At 36.3% G+C, this 19716-nt stretch overlaps 2 protein-coding genes across 2 annotated transcripts; one reads left to right on the forward strand and one right to left on the reverse strand.

Annotated features, from left to right (window-relative positions):
• Positions 1–2198: 2198 nt before the first annotated feature.
• Positions 2199–3990, reverse strand: LOC21400885. Its single transcript, XM_024167394.1, has 5 exons — positions 3748–3990; positions 2916–3291; positions 2691–2795; positions 2503–2610; positions 2199–2419 (listed from the first exon to the last, which is right to left on the reverse strand). The coding sequence occupies exons 1-5, from the start codon at positions 3988–3990 to the stop codon at positions 2211–2213; spliced, it is 1041 nt and encodes a 346-aa protein (XP_024023162.1). The 3' UTR covers positions 2199–2210.
• Positions 3991–7695: 3705 nt separating this feature from the next.
• LOC21400886 (purple acid phosphatase 23) lies at positions 7696–10850 on the forward strand. The gene is made up of 5 exons (XM_024167410.1): positions 7696–7973; positions 8388–8579; positions 9286–9622; positions 10102–10319; positions 10651–10850. Exons 1-5 carry the CDS (start codon positions 7709–7711, stop codon positions 10848–10850), a joined length of 1212 nt encoding a protein of 403 aa, XP_024023178.1. The 5' UTR covers positions 7696–7708.
• Positions 10851–19716: the final 8866 nt, after the last annotated feature.

A 19716-nucleotide genomic window follows, 5' to 3' on the forward strand; every position in this document is an offset into this window, starting at 1 on the left:
TCCCCGTCTGTAGTGTTATATTTTGCGTCTTCTTTTCAAAATAACTCCTCCCAAAATCATTTGGTAATCGCTGCACACAACAAGATAATTTAAATTTAGGAGTGATCTGTTGATCTTGCAACAAGGAAGGCGGCTATTGCACCAGAACAAAATTCGTATTAAAGGTAACATAAAAAACCAATTAGTATAATGTTAGGATCCGTTAATGACTTGGGAACTTCTTTGGTTAGTGGGCTGGTATAGTTAGTAGGAATTAATATAAATAAAGGGCTTAGTAGCTCACTAGAGGTATATTGTGATTTAGAGAGTTTTGAGAAACTGAGATTAGGGAGAGCGGTGGTCTCTCGAATACTACTAAATTAGGAGTTCCCGGAGTACTCAAATTCTCCGCTCTATCCTTTACATTTCAGTGTAATTTGGTGTTCTTGAATGATTAGATTAATAAAATTTCCTCCAATTATTCTCATTTTCTTGTTGTTTTTGGTGTGTGTGAGTGTGGTATTGGTGTTTGGCTGATTTTCTGAGCTAGGATCCTAACAATGGTATCAGAGCATCTACGATCCATGGAGCCTTTTGAGTTAAGAGAGAAACTTAGGGCTATTCTGAGAGGTAATCTCAAGGTTTCTGGAGGGAGTATCGGGGGGCTCCAGGACCTGGTGGGGAAGGTTCGGACTCAAATGGAAGACGTGCAGGCGGTGCTGTGGAGGATGGAGGCACTGCTGGCGGCGCGGCCAATGGCCGGGAAGGCCGAGTTGGATCGCGACGGCGAACGACGGGACGGGGAGAGGCGAGATCGCGCGCCTCAGGGCGAGGAGAGCCCAGATCGCGTCGATCCAGGCGGAGTGGAGGTGCCAAATCAGGCGGATCTTCGCCGGGAAGCGCCGATTCGCGAAGATTGAGGCCGCGAGAGGGAGTTCTGACGCCGGAGAGACGTTGGTCTCATGGAGGAGCGCGAGATCCATCGCGATCTGGGGCTGGGTGGTAGCGTGAGGGGTTGTTCGACGACGGGAGGAGGGCGGAGGGAGGTCGCGACCGTCAGGAGAGGGCGGCAGAGCTTGTTCGGCGATGGGAATTGGAATGGGAGCTGGAGTTAGAGGAGGAGAGGCTTGCTCTGCCCTCGGAACAGGGAACCCATCCCTGTTTCAGTCGCAGTTGGGGTTGATTCCGGACCTATTTGGATCGGGCCTCGCGATTCTGGCGTGAAAGGGGCTGATTCCGGTGCTACGGAGACAGATCTTGGCGCGACGGAGGCTTGGCTCGATGATTCGGCTGTTGTTTGGATAGGGCCTCACAATTCCGGCGTGAAAGGGGTTGATTCCAGTGTACTTGGGGCTAGTTCTGACGCCATGAAGGCTAGGATTTGCAATTCCGACACGATTAAGATCAATTCTGGCGATTTGGGGGCTGGGTCTCTCGATGGGAGGGCTGGGACTTGGAATCCAAGTGTCATGAGGGATGATTTTGGAGCAATTAGAATTGGGTCTTGGAATTCCAACGTGATTGGGGCTGATTTTTGCGCAATTGGGGCTGATTTCCATGCAATTGGGGCTGGGCTTCGTGATTATGGTGCGATTAGGGCATATTCTGGCGAGCCAAGGGCTGGGTTTCTCAAATCCGGCGTGATTTGGGTTGGTTCTGATGCTGTTAAGGCTGGGCTGCACACTTCCAACGCGATTAAGGACAATTCCAGTGACATTTGGATTGGGTCTTCTTATTTCGGTCCGATTGGGGTCGGATCTACAAAGAGCGGGGTGGCTGAAGGGGGATTGAATGGAATTGGCGTGATAGGAATCGGAAGGAAGTGGAGACACACGGCTGCGATTACTTAACACCTTGAGGACAAGGTATTTCTTTAGGGCGGGGGTAATGTTAGAATCCGTTAATGACTTAGGAACTTGTTTGGTTAGTGAGCTGGTATAGTTAGTAAGAATTAGTATAAATAAAGGGCTTAGTAGCTCACTAGAGGTATGTTGTGATTTGGAGAGTTTTGAGAAACTGAGATTAAGGAGAGCGGTGGTCTCTCGAATACCACTAAATTAGGAGTTCCCGGAGTACTCGAATTCTCCGTTCTATCTTTACATTTTAGTGTAATTTGGTGTTTTTGGCTGATTAGATTAATAAAATTTCTTCCAATTATTCTCATTTTCTTACTGTTTCTGGTGTGTGTGAGTGTAGTATTGGTGTTTGGCTGATTTTCTGAGCTAGGATCCTTAATTAGCCACTTTTTCATGCGGAAAACCCACATGTGAACCATATTTGTGTGAAACTAATTGTAATTCTACATGAGTATGGAGGTAAGATGAAGTTATTAGCTTTTTGAAGAAGGGATTTTTCGATGAGAATCTGCTGGCTGCTTCAGTGGCTCTAGAATCTCCTGAAAATTTCGGAACACGAGTGACCTGGCCTTGCCAAAACTTGCCTGCATAAAAAGCAGAAAAGGGTCAGTAATCTAAATTTGTTATAATATTTGAGATCTCTTATGTCTTAAACCAGTATGTTTACCGGGTTCAACTTTAGTTTCCTCTTGATGTTTGCTAGTACAATCACACTCAGTCTTGACTTTTACATTTCTCTTTGGCTTCAATGAGTTAGTTCTGCCCCGATTACCAGCTGAAATTCGAAAATGGCTTTATTACTGCCTTAAAAAAAGCCTTTATAAGAAATTAATCTTACCATGTCAAAGTATTTACCGACATGAGATGGTTTGATGACAACCTTGTAAGTAAAGCTTTGCACCTCAGATAGCCTCCATCTTGGCATGATAGATTTGTCCCCATTACCATCTTCAGCAGAAACTGGAAACAAGATAAAAGAGAATAAACAATACAAGAAAACTACTCTACATGGAAACAACAGTTTGTTCAAGTACCAAAAAATCAATTTCTTGAAGGAGGAAAGTAAAAATTTTCGCATGCCTCTCATTGACTTTGAATGGTGTAAATCTCCATTCCTCATTGAATTCTTAAGTATCCTTTCATTGTTTCGAGTCCCTTTGATATCGGTTTCACAAATGGGACTGGTTCTGAATTTCTTGTGGGGCTGAGAACATGGTAAAGGAGAGCTCTTTCTTTTTCTGGGATGTGGTGACAAATCCTCCAAGACTTCAACAGAGTCATCATCTTTGATTTCTTTTCTTTTAGGCCCATCAGAATGCGCTCGAATAAGAGGATATTCGATCTCGACGGTAGTTGTATCAAATATGCAAGCATGGAATCTAGAATTCCCTTCATATCTAAAAACTAGAAAGTGCCCAAAGCCTAGGGAATAATACTTTACAAACTCAGGCCAACCCTTTTGCAAACAAAACCTGCCATTAGATTTTCTCACTAACAAGTACAAATTCATTATGCACATGTTTGTTTTTTGTTCCATATGTAATCCACTTGATTATAATAAATTGACCAAACAGATTGTTAGATTGTAATAGACTATTTCAATACCTTATAGTAGAAATCAAACTAACTAACGACTAAAATTGGAGCCAAATAAACTACAAAATCACATCATATTCTTAAACCTTATTATTTGTTTTTATTCTTACATTTATGAATTCCTAATCTAGCGCAATTGCTGCTTCAATACCAGAAATTCCAATCTCACTAAATCTAAAATCACGGTTGAGAATAGAAAATACAAGTGAATTTTGTCACTTCAATACCAATTCAGCAATGAAAACGTAACAACATGATAATGAATTAATTTAAGCCTAAACGATGAACGATTAGATTAAGGAATCAAACAGAACACCTGCAATTGGTGATCAATCTGAGTTTTCAGATCGGTCATGTTATGGCCGTGAGTGTTGAAGCTTGGAGAGGAGAAGAACGACACGAAGAAGGCTTCAACCATTTCTGAATCCGAAACCCTAACGACTTCTCTCCCATCACCGTCGTACAGAAGCGAGCACATCATCCAGTAGTCGACGCTGTGCTGCCGCTTAAGTCTGGAGTTCTTCGACCAAGGTGGCCACTTTTGGCCGGTGACCGGCATCTAGCCGTAGCACCAGCGGTTGAGCATGCCGGCGTTGAAGCAGCAGGGGAGATCGTAGAGGAAGAGGAGAGGCGATGTTTGCACAGAGGGGGTGTGCACCGAGCGGTGACTGTGGCAAGGGGAAGAAGTAGGACCGGAGATTGAACCCTGACGAGCACAGAGAGAGACCGAGAGAACATAGAGAGCAGATAGAGAAACGGGGAGAGAGAGAGAGAGAGCATGAAGAGAAAGCAGAGAGGGAGACGAGAGAGCTCGGGAGAGAAGATGAACAAGACCGCGCAGAGCAAAATTTTTTAGGTCTAGAATTGTTTTCATTCAGTAGGGGTAAAATCGGTAATAACGAAAATTTCATTAAAGGAGTCTCTCAGATTGCCGAACAATCTAGAATCAAAATAGCCCAAAGACTTCTTCTGATTTTGGCTTCAAATTCTCCCCAAATTCTTTCAGAATCACTTTTTTATATTTTTATCAAACGTAAAAAACAGCTTTGCTGATTAGATAATCTATTTTGGGCTCCTAAAATCCCTATCAAATTAAGCCTATATGTATAATATATACGAAAATATAGTAAAAAATAGGCCAACATAAAAAGTTTAAAAAAGTATACAGGTCAATTTTTAATTATAAAAATTAATAGGTTATAACTTATTAAGTTATAATTTATAATCAGATAAATTATGGATAAACTTGTTAAGTTATGGTTCATAGCCAGACAAGTTATGGACAAAAACCCTGAATTATGGACAATAACTTGTCAAGTTATGGTTCATAACCAGACAAGTTATGGACAAAAACAGTAATTTGGCCTATTTATTGACTTATGTAAACTATTGACCTATTAATTTTAATTTATCTCAAGTCTTAGTCTATTTTCCTGTTTCTCCCTAATATATATTTAGAAAAAAAGGTGCACGTAGAACTTTTGAGAGAAAGTAGGTGAGAAAATCCCAGTAAGTGTGGTAGTGGGAAATTATTTTTAATTTAAATTATTTAAATTAAAATTTTTTTCTAATATCTCTTTATAAATAATGGTACATATTATTTGAGAGAGAGGGGCTAAAAAATAGAGAAAATACAATACAAAAAAAAGATGATGAGAAATATCACATATTTTTTTAAAAAATGGGTGATAACCATAGGTGGCATTCTCATTTATTATTTTCATGTGTTAAGAAACCTATTAGAACATCCACACGTTCGAGTTTACGTTGATCTAGAGATACGTTGAGAAAAAACTGTGGGGTGTGTTTGGAATTCATTCCAAAACGTTTTTGTTTTTTGTATGAAAATGAAAACGAAAACGTTTTCATTTTCATTTTGGAATCATTTCTGAAAATGAGTTTGATAGTTTTATTCCGAGATTGTTTTCAGTTTAAAAAAAACTAAAATTGTGTTTGGTGGTTTAATTTTAAAAAACATGTAATAATATTTAAAATAATAATATATTAAATAAACATGGGGGGCAGAAGAGTGAAAAATGAAAACAAATGGCGCAGATTTTCAAAGAAAAGGAAAACGGAGGAGAGAAAACGAAAACGGATGAGAAAATGAAAGGGAGAATAAATCATTTTCAGATTTTCAGAAAAATGACAAAAACGATTTTATTTTTCATTTTTAGAAAATTTTACACCAAACGCATTTTCTTCTAGCCTTTTCATTTTTCATTCTCGAAAACCGTGAAAAATAGAAATAAAAAGGGAAACAAACAGGCCCGTGATGTTCGTAGAATTTTAAAGCTCACAACGGTGTTAAAGGAATTCAAGATTAACGTCATAACCGAATGACGATAAAATTCTTTTTCTTCTCTTTGATTTCTTCGTAATTAAAGTAACATAAAATACTGATAATTAATGATATCGATACCACGTTTTCGTATAATTTTTTAAAAAAATTAAGTTTGAGAAACCAATAGTGTGTCATAAAATACGGGCCCGTTTAGTTCGCTGATTCGAGTTTTTAATTCAAGTTGAAATGTGATTTTATGTGAGAGCTTTTTACTATAGCAAAAAAGTTAGATGTGATTGTTTGTGAGAGCTGTTTACTGTAATAAAACTCGAATTCTAAAATCGAATTAGTGAAATGAACGGGGCCTACATATTCGACATAATTTTGAGCACTATGACTCGCTAAAAAGGTCGTTAATTTCGGATTTCACCATAAACAACAAGACGTCATGTATTGATTACTGTAACAGGTTTCTTGACTCAAAAACCATTACATAAAAAGAAAATAAACTCTATAAAGTTGATTGTGGAAAATTTGATCTATACGCTTTTAGTTAAATGGCCATACCCATATGATATTAGTAATCTGGACCGTATTTACTCTCGTCCATGAAGATAGCGCAGAACTTGTTTTTTAGCAAATATTTTTGCTACTCTGCTTCTACTTGCAGATAATTTTTGGAGGTTGATTTCGGCTATTTGTGACTGCTGCTATCTCCATTTCCACTTTAATTGCTTTTGCCTTCTGAGTTTTGCGATGTCGGAGAAGCTGGTCCGAGTCCCATGACTCCCTCCTCGTCGCCGCCAATGATGACGACTCCCACAAGCTCTACAACCTTTCATCGACCCTCGCTCGAGATCCAATTCTTGGTTGTTTGATGCTTCTTGTTGCTGCTGTCGTGAAAGTGAGCGATTGGAAGGAGCAAATACTATTTTACCACCTTTTTTTTTTAATAAATATGACCGAACTTTTTATTTTTTAAATAAATGGTTGAATTTTTTTATTTAATAAAATAATTATTTTTTTCAATAATTAATTAATGATTAATTTAATTGGCCAATTCATTATTATAACATATTAATAATTTATTTTTAATAGTTAATTAATGATTAATTTAATTGACTGATTCATTATAATAATTTATTATTAATAAATATTTAATTTATTGATTGAAATTGATTAATTACCGATTGATTTTGGTTAGTTATTAATTGATATTGATTAATAATGAAAAATTATCGAGTTAATCAATAATAAACTTAAGTTAATTAATAATTTATTAAATAATACACTATTTAATTGGTGATTAACTATTAAATTAATAAAAAAAAAGGGGTCATTTTACTAATTTTATAAAACCTCGACTTTTTTTTCTGAAAAATCCTTAAAAAAGGGTCATCTGCCTCTACAATTGGTATTGAATTATACATGAGAGGTTTTATTTTAGTTTGGTGCTCCTTTATCTTTTTCTACCACTAGATTCAAATTCGTGGTTCTATAACGTACTCTATCGGTTGGGAAAAAGCGAAAAAGTACCGGCTACAGCCAAAAACTTGCTAAAAAGAAATTATATTATCTCATTTATTGACCTCTTTTCTTCAATAAGCAGGTGCTCTAAAAATAATTTATGTGATCTAATCATCTAATGATGATAAGTTATAAAAAAGATTGTATAAGTTGCCAGAGGTGGTTGCCCTGCCAGCTTTTTTTTTTTTTTTTTTTTTTCGGTTTTATTTCATGGCACTTGTGTCATGTGTGAACAAACTCTCTGATCGACTATCTTACCAAACTTCATGGACAGCACATCACATTGCTGACAAAGAAATCTCATCGAACTAAAAGTAACTTAAGCATATTCCACTTATCCGTTTCAAAGATGCCCAAAAATAAATAAAACATAAGTAAATAACTGCATAATTTAACGAACCCATAACTGGACATCTTCCAAGTTTCTTAAACCATCTTCATCAACTCAAAAGAACAAGAAATTCCCATGAAAATAAAGACCTCACTATGGATTCCTCTGATCATCATATTGATGGTAACAAATATTTTGGTGAATAAAGCTCAAATACCCACAACTCTAGAAGGCCCATTCAAGCCTGTCACTCGGCGTTTTGATCCATCCCTTCGGAGAGGCAGTGATGACTTGCCCATGGATCATCCTAGACTCAAGAAAAATGTGACCTCAAATTTCCCAGAACAGATTGCTCTTGCTATATCTTCACCAACTTCAATGTGGGTCTCTTGGGTTACTGGTATTTTCCCTTCAAAATACTCAAAACTTTTTTTTCCTTTTCTTTTTCAGTTGTTTTCTGGTTTTGTTTATTTTATACATATTACTTGTGCATTCCCACCTTGTAGCGGTTCATTTAATTCCTGCTAGTGGAATTAAAATACGTCAAAAAAGAGGAAAATGAGTGTTATTTAACCTCTTATGTTAGAATTTATGTTGAAAACATACGAAAAGGATACGGTATAAGCTTTACTTTAACCCCTCTTTTTTAAACTGTTTTTAATAGAAATTCTAATAGAAGGGATTAAATAAGATTAATTTAAATTCAAAGAGGGAAGTTGGAGTTTTTAAAGTTAATGGGACAAAATGACAATGGCCGGGGCATTAGCGAGAATAATCCTTGTTTATTTGATCTGGTTGGTTTTGATTTGGTTAGGGGATGCGCAGATTGGTTTGAATGTGACACCTCTTGATCCTAAAACGGTTGCTAGTGAAGTGTGGTATGGGAAAAAGAGTGGCAAGTATACTAATGTGCAGAGAGGGATTTCCACTGTTTATAGCCAACTTTATCCCTTCAAAGGACTCTTGAATTACACCTCTGGCATCATTCACCATGTGAAACTTGATGGTAAGGGGGACCAAAAAAAAAGAAAAAATTTGTGATTACTGAATAGCTTGTTTCTTAGTACTACATAATGTACAGAATTCAGGTTGACTTGGCGCTTCAATTGAAGTTGTTGACTTTGTGCTTAGTAAAACTGTTGCCCGGCATTTTACGTTTGTATCCCAAACTATATCACTATAGCACCTTGCCCTGCCACAAAATGTGTCGGAAACAAACAGAAGGACTCCAATATTTGCTAGAGGAACAATGTTGGGGGGACAGAGTGACATTACTGACATTGTTCAGGGAAAAATAAGAGTAGTTCTTATAGACTGGCTCGTTTATTAGTACTATAATGTACAAAATTCAGGTTGATTTGGCACTTAGATTGAGTTTTGATGACTCGATAGCCATTACTTCACTTGAATATGTTGACTTGGTGCTTAGCAAAACTGTACATTGTGATGACATGTTAGGTACTAAAAACTGAAATTGGATTCTAGTAAGTAACCAACTGTTAGATAAGTTTGAAAGTTGCAGCAGAAAGGAATAATTTGCTGTGTTGGAGAGGCAGGATTTTGGTTTACTAGGACTGGTAGGGATGATGGTTTAAAACACGGGGTTACAAGTTGGCTTAGTGCTCGAACTTTAAAGATTATTTGGACACCAAGAAACTCATTAGTAAAAGAAAAGAGTATTTAAAAGTAAGGACGTGTATTCTCCGTTGCAGGTCTTGAACCTGGAACCAAATACTTCTACAAGTGTGGGGATAGCTCTTTTCAAGCTTTGAGCAAAGTGCATTCATTTGAATCTTCACCAAAGCCTAGCCCATATGCATATCCTCATCGTATAGCCGTTGTTGGAGATTTGGGTCTCACCAGCAATACCACCACAACCATTGATCATCTGACTCAAAACAATCCTTCAATGATTTTAATGGTTGGGGACTTAAGCTATGCGAATCAGTACCGTACAACCGGCGGGAAAGGAGCCCCGTGCTTCTCATGTGCGTTCCCAGATGCACCTATTCGAGAGACATACCAACCTCGTTGGGATGGCTGGGGAAGGTAACTTTCTTAGTATTTTAGTCATTTGATGTCGATAGGAAGGCATGACTGTGAACTAGCTAAGGTGATGTATGACCATAAATTAACCAAATTGTAGAAGGATCCTATTTTCATTTCCTTTCATGCATATACTAGAAAGGTCTTTGTATAGATGATTATGTTTTCTTCTTAATTAGCATTTATCAACTTTATGGCTAGAATGATGTAAGTTGACTGCGATGCTAGCCAAGCAATGAATCTTTATCTCTTTCAAAGTGTAGAAACAGATGTCCTTTGATTTGGGGCAGTCATTCTATTGTTTAGATCGTTACTCGGTGATGTGTGTCGTTACATCTAATGTTGCCTCTAGCTAGTTGATCCATCAAAGATATGTCTTGATTAGCTAGCTTTGATCACATAAACGGTGAATGTGATTGCCTATCTAAATTGTATTGAATTTGAAATGGCGCACTATCAACACGAATGCAGTGGAATTTCAGGTTCATGGAACCTTTAACATCGAGAGTTCCTATGATGGTTATTGAAGGCAATCATGAGATTGAACCTCAAGTTGCTGGAATCACTTTCCAGTCCTATCTGAAAAGATTCGCAGTTCCCTCAGAGGAGTGTGGGTCTAAAAGTAACTTGTACTACTCTTTTGATGCTGGAGGAGTACATTTTATCATGTTAGGAGCATATGTTGACTACAATGCCACTGGTATCCGAAACCTTCTTTTTGATTATTCTTCTTTTGTTGTGAGCACTATAGCAAGTTCTAAGTTATGTTTATAGCGGATTTAGACTCAATTTGTGATTGCTATGCGTTTTAAAGAAGCACCATTTTACTTGTAGCAATAGTAGAAAGATGTGTCAAAAGCTAAATAATCTAGGTTCTTGAAATAATCATAAAAGTACATTGGTGTCTTTGCAAAGTTCTTTTGTGCTCTTTTACCAACCATGCTAGTTTCATTGTTCCTTACGCAAAGAGTTTTTTGGACTTAAGTAAGTAATCCCAAACGGTTTTTCGGTTTTTGTTGACTCCCATTAAGGCGCTCAGTATGCTTGGCTAAGGAAAGATCTAGCTCGAGTGGACCATGCCGTCACCCCATGGCTGGTAGCTGCATGGCACTCACCTTGGTACAATAGTTATGCTTCTCACTATCAGGAATTTGAATGTATGAGGCAGGAAATGGAAGCACTTCTATACCAATACAATGTAGATGTTGTTTTTTCTGGTCATGTAAGTTGAAGCCTGTTCTGTTTTTCGATGATTGCATTAAGGTGCTTATCTGTGTGGAAAATTTTTTTTTTTCTTTGGTTTATTTGCTTCAAAATTTCACATGCAAAATTGGATGATCGTGTTATATGCTGTTTACTTTTCAGGTGCATGCTTATGAGCGAATGAATAGAGTCTTTAACTATACGTTGGATCCTTGTGGGCCAGTTTACATAACTGTTGGAGACGGTGGAAATATTGAAAAAGTTGACGTTGATCATGCTGATGACCCCGGAAAGTGTCCCTCCTCTAGTGATAACATACCAGAATTTGGAGGGGTGTGTCATTTGAACTTTACTTCCGGTCCTGCTAAAGGCAAGTTTTGTTGGGACGAACAGCCAGAGTGGAGTGCGTTCAGAGAAAGCAGCTTTGGGCATGGCATATTTGAGGTACAATTTCAGCTTCTCTTATCAAGGCTTTGAAATGAAAGCCTACTTTGCGCCAAGGACTTTTTCCTTTTATAAGCTTCATTTAAATGAAACATTTTTGCAGTCCAGTAATTTGTTTGGCTGTGTATTTTGAGTGTGTTATATAGCTTTGTGGTCTGCCTAGATTTACATACAGATGTCATCTTTCTCTTAAAATCTTTTTTTTATGCTGGTGCAGGTCGTTAATTCTACATACGCGTTATGGACTTGGCACAGAAATCAAGATATATACAAGAAAGATAGTTGTGGTGATCAGATATACATCGTTCGACAACCCGAATTGTGCTCTAAAGCTTTCAAAGTAATTTCTTAGTTCCACTCTGTATAAAAATTGAGGTTTTCCTATATCATTTCATATTTTCATAAAGGGAACCTTTTTTTTTATCTGTTATTAATGTCTCTTTCGAAATTGCTTCTTTTCCCTATGGTAGTAATTTCTGGAAAAAAAAAAGGTAACAAAAGAGGAACCACATATGTGCTTTTGAAGATCCATTGTTCTTTAGTTCTGATGCTACCTCTCGTTGTATGAGAGAACTTTTGATGTTTCAAATTTGTTGGGATATTAGCAGCTTGATTTTCTTGGCATTTTAACTTTTTCCACCAACTTGGTTGCAATACTAAAATAATTTTCTCTCTCTCTATATACTTATACACATACATACATTTATATATATATATATATATAAATATATATATATAAATAAATATATATATATATATTTATACACTCTACTCATGCAATTGGAACAGCATACAGCGACCAACTCTTTTCCTACATTATCTGCTGTGAATTATTGCCATTCTCATGGTAATCTCCATCTCTTTCCTTCATTTCCTTCACTCTGAATTCATGTTATTCTGTTTCTAGAGACAAACAAGACTTCCTAATTTGAGAGCTTGATTTTTCTCATGTGCTCTCACTCTCCTTGCCATTCTTGGTGGTTAGTTCTCTCCTAACCTCTTTATGGTATGTACTTTGCTCTTTTAACATCCTTGCCATTCCTAAATAGTCTTATTTTTCAAAAAAAAAAAAAAACGCTGGTTTTAACCAACGGGAATACTTTTCCAGCTTGATTGGGAATTAGAACATTTCTTCTCTCCATGCCAGGTCAATTTTGCTCTTCCAGTTTAAGGTATTTGACTCACCTTTCTTTGTCGGAAACTGCTGATTAAATTCTCGATAATGATGTCGATATTTCATTGGTATTATCTGTTAGTTTCTCAAACCGGATTTTTAAAAAATTTATGCAGAAGTGTGGTATCGATCAAATCATATAAATTAAAATTTTAATGCGATTATTATTTCATGTTAATTTAACTATTAAGAAATTAAAGAGAAGAAGAAGAATGTTACCGTCGCTCGATTATGACGTTAATCTTGAACTCCTTTAACACCGTCATGAACTTTAAATTCTAAGAATACCACGGCTCTTTCTCAACGTATCTCCGGATCAATGTGAACTCGAACGTGTGGGCATTCTAATGAGTTTCTCAACACATGAGAAGGATGAATAGAAAAGTCACCTATAATTATCACTCACTTTTCTCAAAAGTATGGTCATCTATATAAATTTAAAACAATTTTAAATTAATTTTAATATTAATTAATCGAATTAATTAATATGTGTATTTAGAATTCTCAATTCTAAATTAATAAACATAACTCAATATGATATATACGGTTCACATTAATTTTATGGAGCCGTTGATAGGAACTACAGATATTATAACTTTAAGCTCCAATAATTTTGACAATTAATTAACACCTTAATTAAAATATAAAAATTATAAAATAATAATGTTCACGGAATTTGTGTTGTCCATTGATATAGTCACCACATACGAATTAATCCTCCATAAACGGTTCATAATTAAAGCTAGGAATTTTTCGTTGATCTCTTTAATTATATATTGCTCTATAAGTACCATTGATTTTCTAATGAATAATATATTTTATGATCCAATTATAAAATTGAGCGCTCTTATTATTCAAGTCTCGAATAAACACTTATCGGAACCATCCATCTACTTCATTATGAAGGAATGGATTTCATCTCGTAAATTAATATTCCCGGCTATTTATTTTACTATGCTCCTAATATACCAAGACTTTGACACTATTCATATGTGTCATTACTCAATATGTCAAAGAACATAATATCATAAAAGGAGTCTATTAATTACTCATAATTAAGATTAATTCATATATGACCATCATTGATTAATATTGAATGCTCTATTTAATAACGGAATTTATTAGAGATTCATAATTAATCATGTTCCGATCCTATGTAATCATTTTACATACAGTGCTTTCATTCCAATAATTTCATTATTAACAATATATGATAAGATTGTTTCATTCAAAATGTAATGAACCACACTAGTAACTTTAAATTAAACATCTCAACTTTAATGTATAATTACGAACAAGTTTAGATTATTTTACTTCAAACATTATCCTCTGCATATAATACTTATATACAATATTTAAAGTTATATCTTAAATAATCTAGGGATTTTTAATATTTATAAAACATGACATGCATGCAAAATAATATTAAAAAAATTCCTCATTTCATTAACAATCAGCAAAAATATTTATATCTTATTTGATTTATGGGCATATACCCCAAGAGTCTCCCACTTGCCCTAAAGCAAATGAGACATGTCTCTAAATCCCATACTTTCAAGATGTCTCTCAAAACTCCCAGCTGGTAATGTTTTGGTAAACGGATCAGCTATGTTATTCGTGGATGCAATCTTTTCAACTGAAACGTTTCCTCTAGAAATAATCTCTCTGACCAGGTGGAATTTTCTCTATATATTCTTTCCTTTGCGGTGGTTCCTCTGCTCCACGGTTGTCACAATAGAGTCTGATGGGTTCATTCATGTTTGGAACAACTTCCAATTCCTTTAGAAATTCACAAAGCCAGACTGCTTCCTTAGCTGCTTCACAAGCTGCTACATACTCAGCCTCCATGGTTGAGTCAGCAATACAAGATTGCTTGATACTCCTCCATAAAATGGCTCAATTTCCCAAAGTGAACACTGCCCCCGATGTGGACTTGCGAGAGTCCCTATTTGACTAAAAATTAGAATCAATATATCCAGTAGGAATCAAATCCCCACCAGAGTATACTAGCATATGGTTTCTCATCCTCCTCAGATATTTAAGTATGTGTTTGACTGCAACCCAATGATCTAATCATGGGTTTGACGGGTATCTGCTAACCATCCCTACTGCAAAGCATATGTCAGGTCTAGTACATAGCATTGCATACATCAGGCTACCAACCGCCGATGCATAGGGAACTCGTCTCATATCCTCTTCCTCTTGGGGTGTCTTTGGACACTGTTCCTTGGAGAGATGAACTCCATGTCGGGAAGGCAAATTTCCTTTCTTGGAGTTATGCATCGAAAACCCGACAAGCACCTTGTCAATATACGATGTCTGAGATAATGCCAAAAGCCTATTCTTGCGATCTCAGATAATCTGGATCCTAAGAATGTAGTTGGCTTCTCCCAAATCCTTCATTTGGAATTGGATGTCTAGCCAATTCTTTACTTTGGATAGCAATTCTATGTCATTCCCAATGAGCAGAATGTCATCTACATAAAGATCCAAGAAGACCACTTTATCTCCTTGAATTTGCTTGTAGACAGAAGGTTCACCAAGATTTTGTTCAAAACCATAAGATTTTATGGCTTCGTTCCAAGATCTAGAAGCTTGCTTTAGTCCATAAATGGACCTCGGCAATTTGCAGATCTTTTGCTCTTGGCCTTCTACCACGAAACCCTCTGGTTGGACCATATGAATGGTCTCTTCAAGATGGCCATTCAGAAACGCCGTCTTAACATCCATTTGCCATATCTCATAGTCATAATGAGCGATAATAAATAAGTGGATGCAGATGGACTTTAGCATGGCTACAGGGGAAAAAGTATCCTCATAGTCTACTCCTTCCTTTTGGGTAAAACCTTTTGCAACCAATCTTGCTTTGAATGTTTCAAGCTTTCCATCAGCTCATCTTTTTTTCTTGTAGATCCATTTTCAACCAATAGGCTTAACGCCTTCTAGTAGGTCTACCAGCTCTCATACAAAATTGAAGTACATAGACTCCATTTCTAGTTTCATGGTTTCTTGCCATTTTTCTTAATCAATATCATCCATTGCCATCTTGTATGACAATGGATCGTCTTCACTGCCATTAGTGACTGCAACATTTGCTTCTCTATTTTCACGATAGCGGGTGGGTAATCTTATTTCCCTCCCACTCCGTCGTGGTGGCGGTGGTGTTTGATCACGATCAGTGGTCTCCCTTCTTTGTTGTCCAACAACTGTTGTCGATGTGGGGCTAATTTGATAAGCCAACAACTCTTCATGAATTATCTTGCTTCTTGGCTTAAAATGTGCCATATTGTTGTGCCCAAGAAACGTAGCGTTTGTCGATACAAACACTTTGTTATCCTAAGGACTATAAAACATACATCCTCTTGTTCCTTTTGGATAACCCACAAATATGAAGACTTCAGAGCGAGGTTCCAACTTACCAGTCTTTCCATTCAGCATGTGTGTTGGGCATCCCTATATGCGAATGTGTCTCAAACTAGGTTTACGACCATTCCACAACTCTAGGGGAGTTATAGGGATTGATTTAGATGGAACTAAGTTCAGAATGTATACTGTTGTTTGCAATGCATAACCCCAAAATGAAGTGGGTAAAGAAGAATAACTTAACATTGATCTCATCATGTCAAGCAAGGCGTGGTTTCTTCTTTCAGCTACACCATTTTGTTGTGGTGTGCCAGGTGCAGTGAGTTGAGATATTATTCCATTCTCAATCAGGTAGTCTTTGAATTCATAATCCAAGTACTCTCCTCCTCAATCCGATTAAATAGTTTTGATTGATTTGTCGAGTTGCTTTTTAGCTTCGGCACAGAATTCTTTAAACTTTTTAAAGGTTTCGGATTTCTTTTGCATCAGGTATGCATATCTGAATCTTGAATAATCATCAATAAATGTGACGAAGTATTCATAGCCTCCCCTCACTTTGACATTCAAAGGACCACATACATCGGTATGTATGATTTCAAGGGGCGTCTTTGCTCTTTCACCCTTTGCCGAAAATGACCTCTTGGTCATTTTTCCTTCTAGACAGGATTCACAAACTGGTAGAGTGCCAAGCTTTAGCGCCCTCAAAGGACCATCGTTTGCTAATAGTTTAATCATATATATGTTTATATGACCTAGCCTTAGATGCCACAAGTATGTTTCATCTTTGTTAGAAACCTTTCTTTTTTTTAGGGGTTGGTTCAGCGACTTTGAACATTTCGGTTTGTAGCATTTCGTTGGATATGGGTTTAACAAAGTAAAGACCATTATCAACAAAAGCAGAACAAATATAAATTCCATTCTTAGAAAAAGAGACAGAGTCAATATCAAAAGAAATTGAAACAAACTGTTCATGCAATCTAGAAACCGAAAGAAAATTCCGTTTGAAATCCAGAATAAAATAAACATTGTCCAACAATAAATATTTATTATTTGTAAAAGACAATCGCATTGTCCCTACTGCCGTCGCTGAGATCTTTACCCCATTGCCCACTCTTATCTGGAAAGATCCATCTTTAAGATCCCTGGATGTTTCCAGCATCTGCAAAGAAGTACAAACATGGTTAGATGCCTATGAATCAACTATCCAAGTAGAGAAATCATTCTCAACTAAACATGTTTCCATGACCAGTAAATCTGATTTACCTTGCTTCTTCTTTTTTAACTCATCGAGGTACTTTTTACAGTTCCTTTTCCAATGGTCATCCTAGTTGCAGTGGAAACACTTTTGCTTAGGCTTTGGAGTAACCTTGTTCTACTTATTCCTCTAGATCTTCTTCTTCCCTTTGCCCTTGTTGTTCCCCTTATTCTTCTTCTTCTTGTTTAATGAAGAAGGCCTTCCCTCAGCTGCGTTGCCTTCAGCAACATTTACCTTGCCTCCCTTATCACCTATAAGGGACTCAAATTACTGCAGCTCATTCAGGAGCTTAGTCAAGTTATCATTCTTTTGGTTCATCAGATAACTTGTCCTGAGTGGAAGAAAATCAGGAGAAAGTGTCTCCAGTATCATGCCAACTTGGTTCTTCTCATCAATCTGAGACCCATTAATTTCAGCCTCATTAAGATGATTAATCATCTTAAGCACATGCTCACGTACAGAAGCACCATTCTTCATACGGCCGTTCATAACGACTTTGACAACAGTGTACCGGGCTGAATCAAATGGACATCTAAACATCATCTGAAGAGAGTTCATGATCTCTCTAGCAGTGGCAAGGCCTTCGTGCTGAGTTCTCAGCACTTCATTCATTGCTGCTAACAGGTAACAGCGAACCTTGTTGTTGGCGTTGACCCATCGATTAGTCACGGCCATGGTGGCATTGGCCGGAGGCACTAGAGGATAATCCTCCTTAAGGACAAAATGGAAATTTTCACATATCAAGAGTATGTTCATGTTGCTTTTCCATTTGACAAAGTTTTTACCATTTGAAATTTGGGAAGTAAGAAGTGTGAAAATAGGGTTTGACATTTTTGCTGAAAATAAGGAATTTAACTCAATCAACATTTTGCATAAATATCACTACTAAATTTAAGGCATATAAATATGATTCATGAATGCACATATTAAATACACAAATAAGTGTTTAATTGCCTAAGAAATTTTAATCACCATAATTAAGAGTCGCCGTAGGGTAGGTCAAATAATTACTAATTAAAATGAGACTGTCTCAATTAATAAATACTATCTGAAATATCTCATACTTCTAATATTTATTAATTTCTCTTTATTTAGGTCAAGAAAATAATTGACTAATTTAATTATTTCTTCATGAGTCTAACCTACCGTTTCAGATCTTTTAGACTTAACTTAGAAGTTGCCGCCGTAGGGTAGGTCAATTTTAAAATACATCCTTAAGATCCTATCTCTTTGGAAGACAACCTTGTTATAATAATTAATGGACATCCTCTGTAGGGAGGACGAAGTCAAAGCGTCTCGGGGCCTTACTAATTACTCACGGTGTTGTACTAACGGTAGGGACCTATGGGTTATATTGTCATTACCCGCTCTCACTCATTATTTACAAGTGGTGTATTTATTTTATAAAACAACTCTTACTTTATAATTCTTAGTGAATTTAAACAATTTAAGTCACTAAGTCCCATAAATTTTTAAACAACTTTAAAATTATATTAAGTCATTTGTGACAATTTTAAAATTTAACATTTAAATTTATAAATTTCACATTTGACTTATTTAAATTTTACAAAATCATTTGCTAATTAATTAATTTAAATTTAATCTCATTAAATTTAACAAAACCATTTGCTAATTAATTTATTTAAATTTAATCTCATTAAATTTAACAACCTTAAATTTAATCTTATTAAATTTGATAACTTTGAATTTAATCACATTAAACTCAACAATTTGACACATTTAATTAATTTAATTTATTAAAACAATTTTAGAATTAAAATAAATAATTAATGCGCATGATGCATCTCATACATATAAATTAGGTAGGCACTTTCTATCCTATAATGACATGTTAGATGCATGGTAATACAATTATTATCAATCATAATAAATAAATAAATAAAGACATACACGCGAAATAGAAAAATTTGGCGAGATTACATGGACCTAAGAATTACAACCCCAAAATAAATAATAATAATAATAAATTACATCATAATGGGTCTTCTTGTAATTTTCCATCTTTAAGTCTTATCCATCTTCAGCGCCGGAACTTTGGGTCGTCGGGCTGCCCGAAGCCCGAATTTTTTCGGGCTCGGGTGGGCAAGCCCATTTCCCGCCCGCCCAAGCAAGATTTTCGGGTTCGGGCTCGGGCAGCCCGAATTTGACATGTCCACTTGTAGCGACCCTCCTTTGAGTCCGCCACTGTAACTAACTTTTTAACTTGTACTTACTGAAATTTCTTAAAATTTACGGAACATTTTTTTTTTTAAAAGGTCTTATAATAAACATAAGATACGAAATTACTTTCTAAATTAAAATATTCAAACCTTAACATATATATTTCAGAATCATAATTAACAAAACTATTTATAACATAAAGCTGATTGCAAAAATATTTACGAGCGGTATCCATATCCCGAGCCCCACATCGTTCGTCCACTCGCCGGCAGTCCATCAGACATTATATGCCGGTTGCTTACCTACAGTATAAACATTCTATAATGAGCTTTCGCTCAGCAAGTAGGAACTACCTCTCGTAAAATAACTGTAAGTTCACATGAATAATATGCATGAGCCAATTATGCTTAATTATGATGTCTTATCAGAATCTTATTATCTTATCTTATCTTTCTTACTGATGGGCCCGAGTGCTCG

Source organism: Morus notabilis, unplaced genomic scaffold (assembly GCF_000414095.1).
Source record: "Morus notabilis unplaced genomic scaffold, ASM41409v2 Scaffold508, whole genome shotgun sequence".
Lineage (NCBI taxonomy): Eukaryota > Viridiplantae > Streptophyta > Magnoliopsida > Rosales > Moraceae > Morus > Morus notabilis.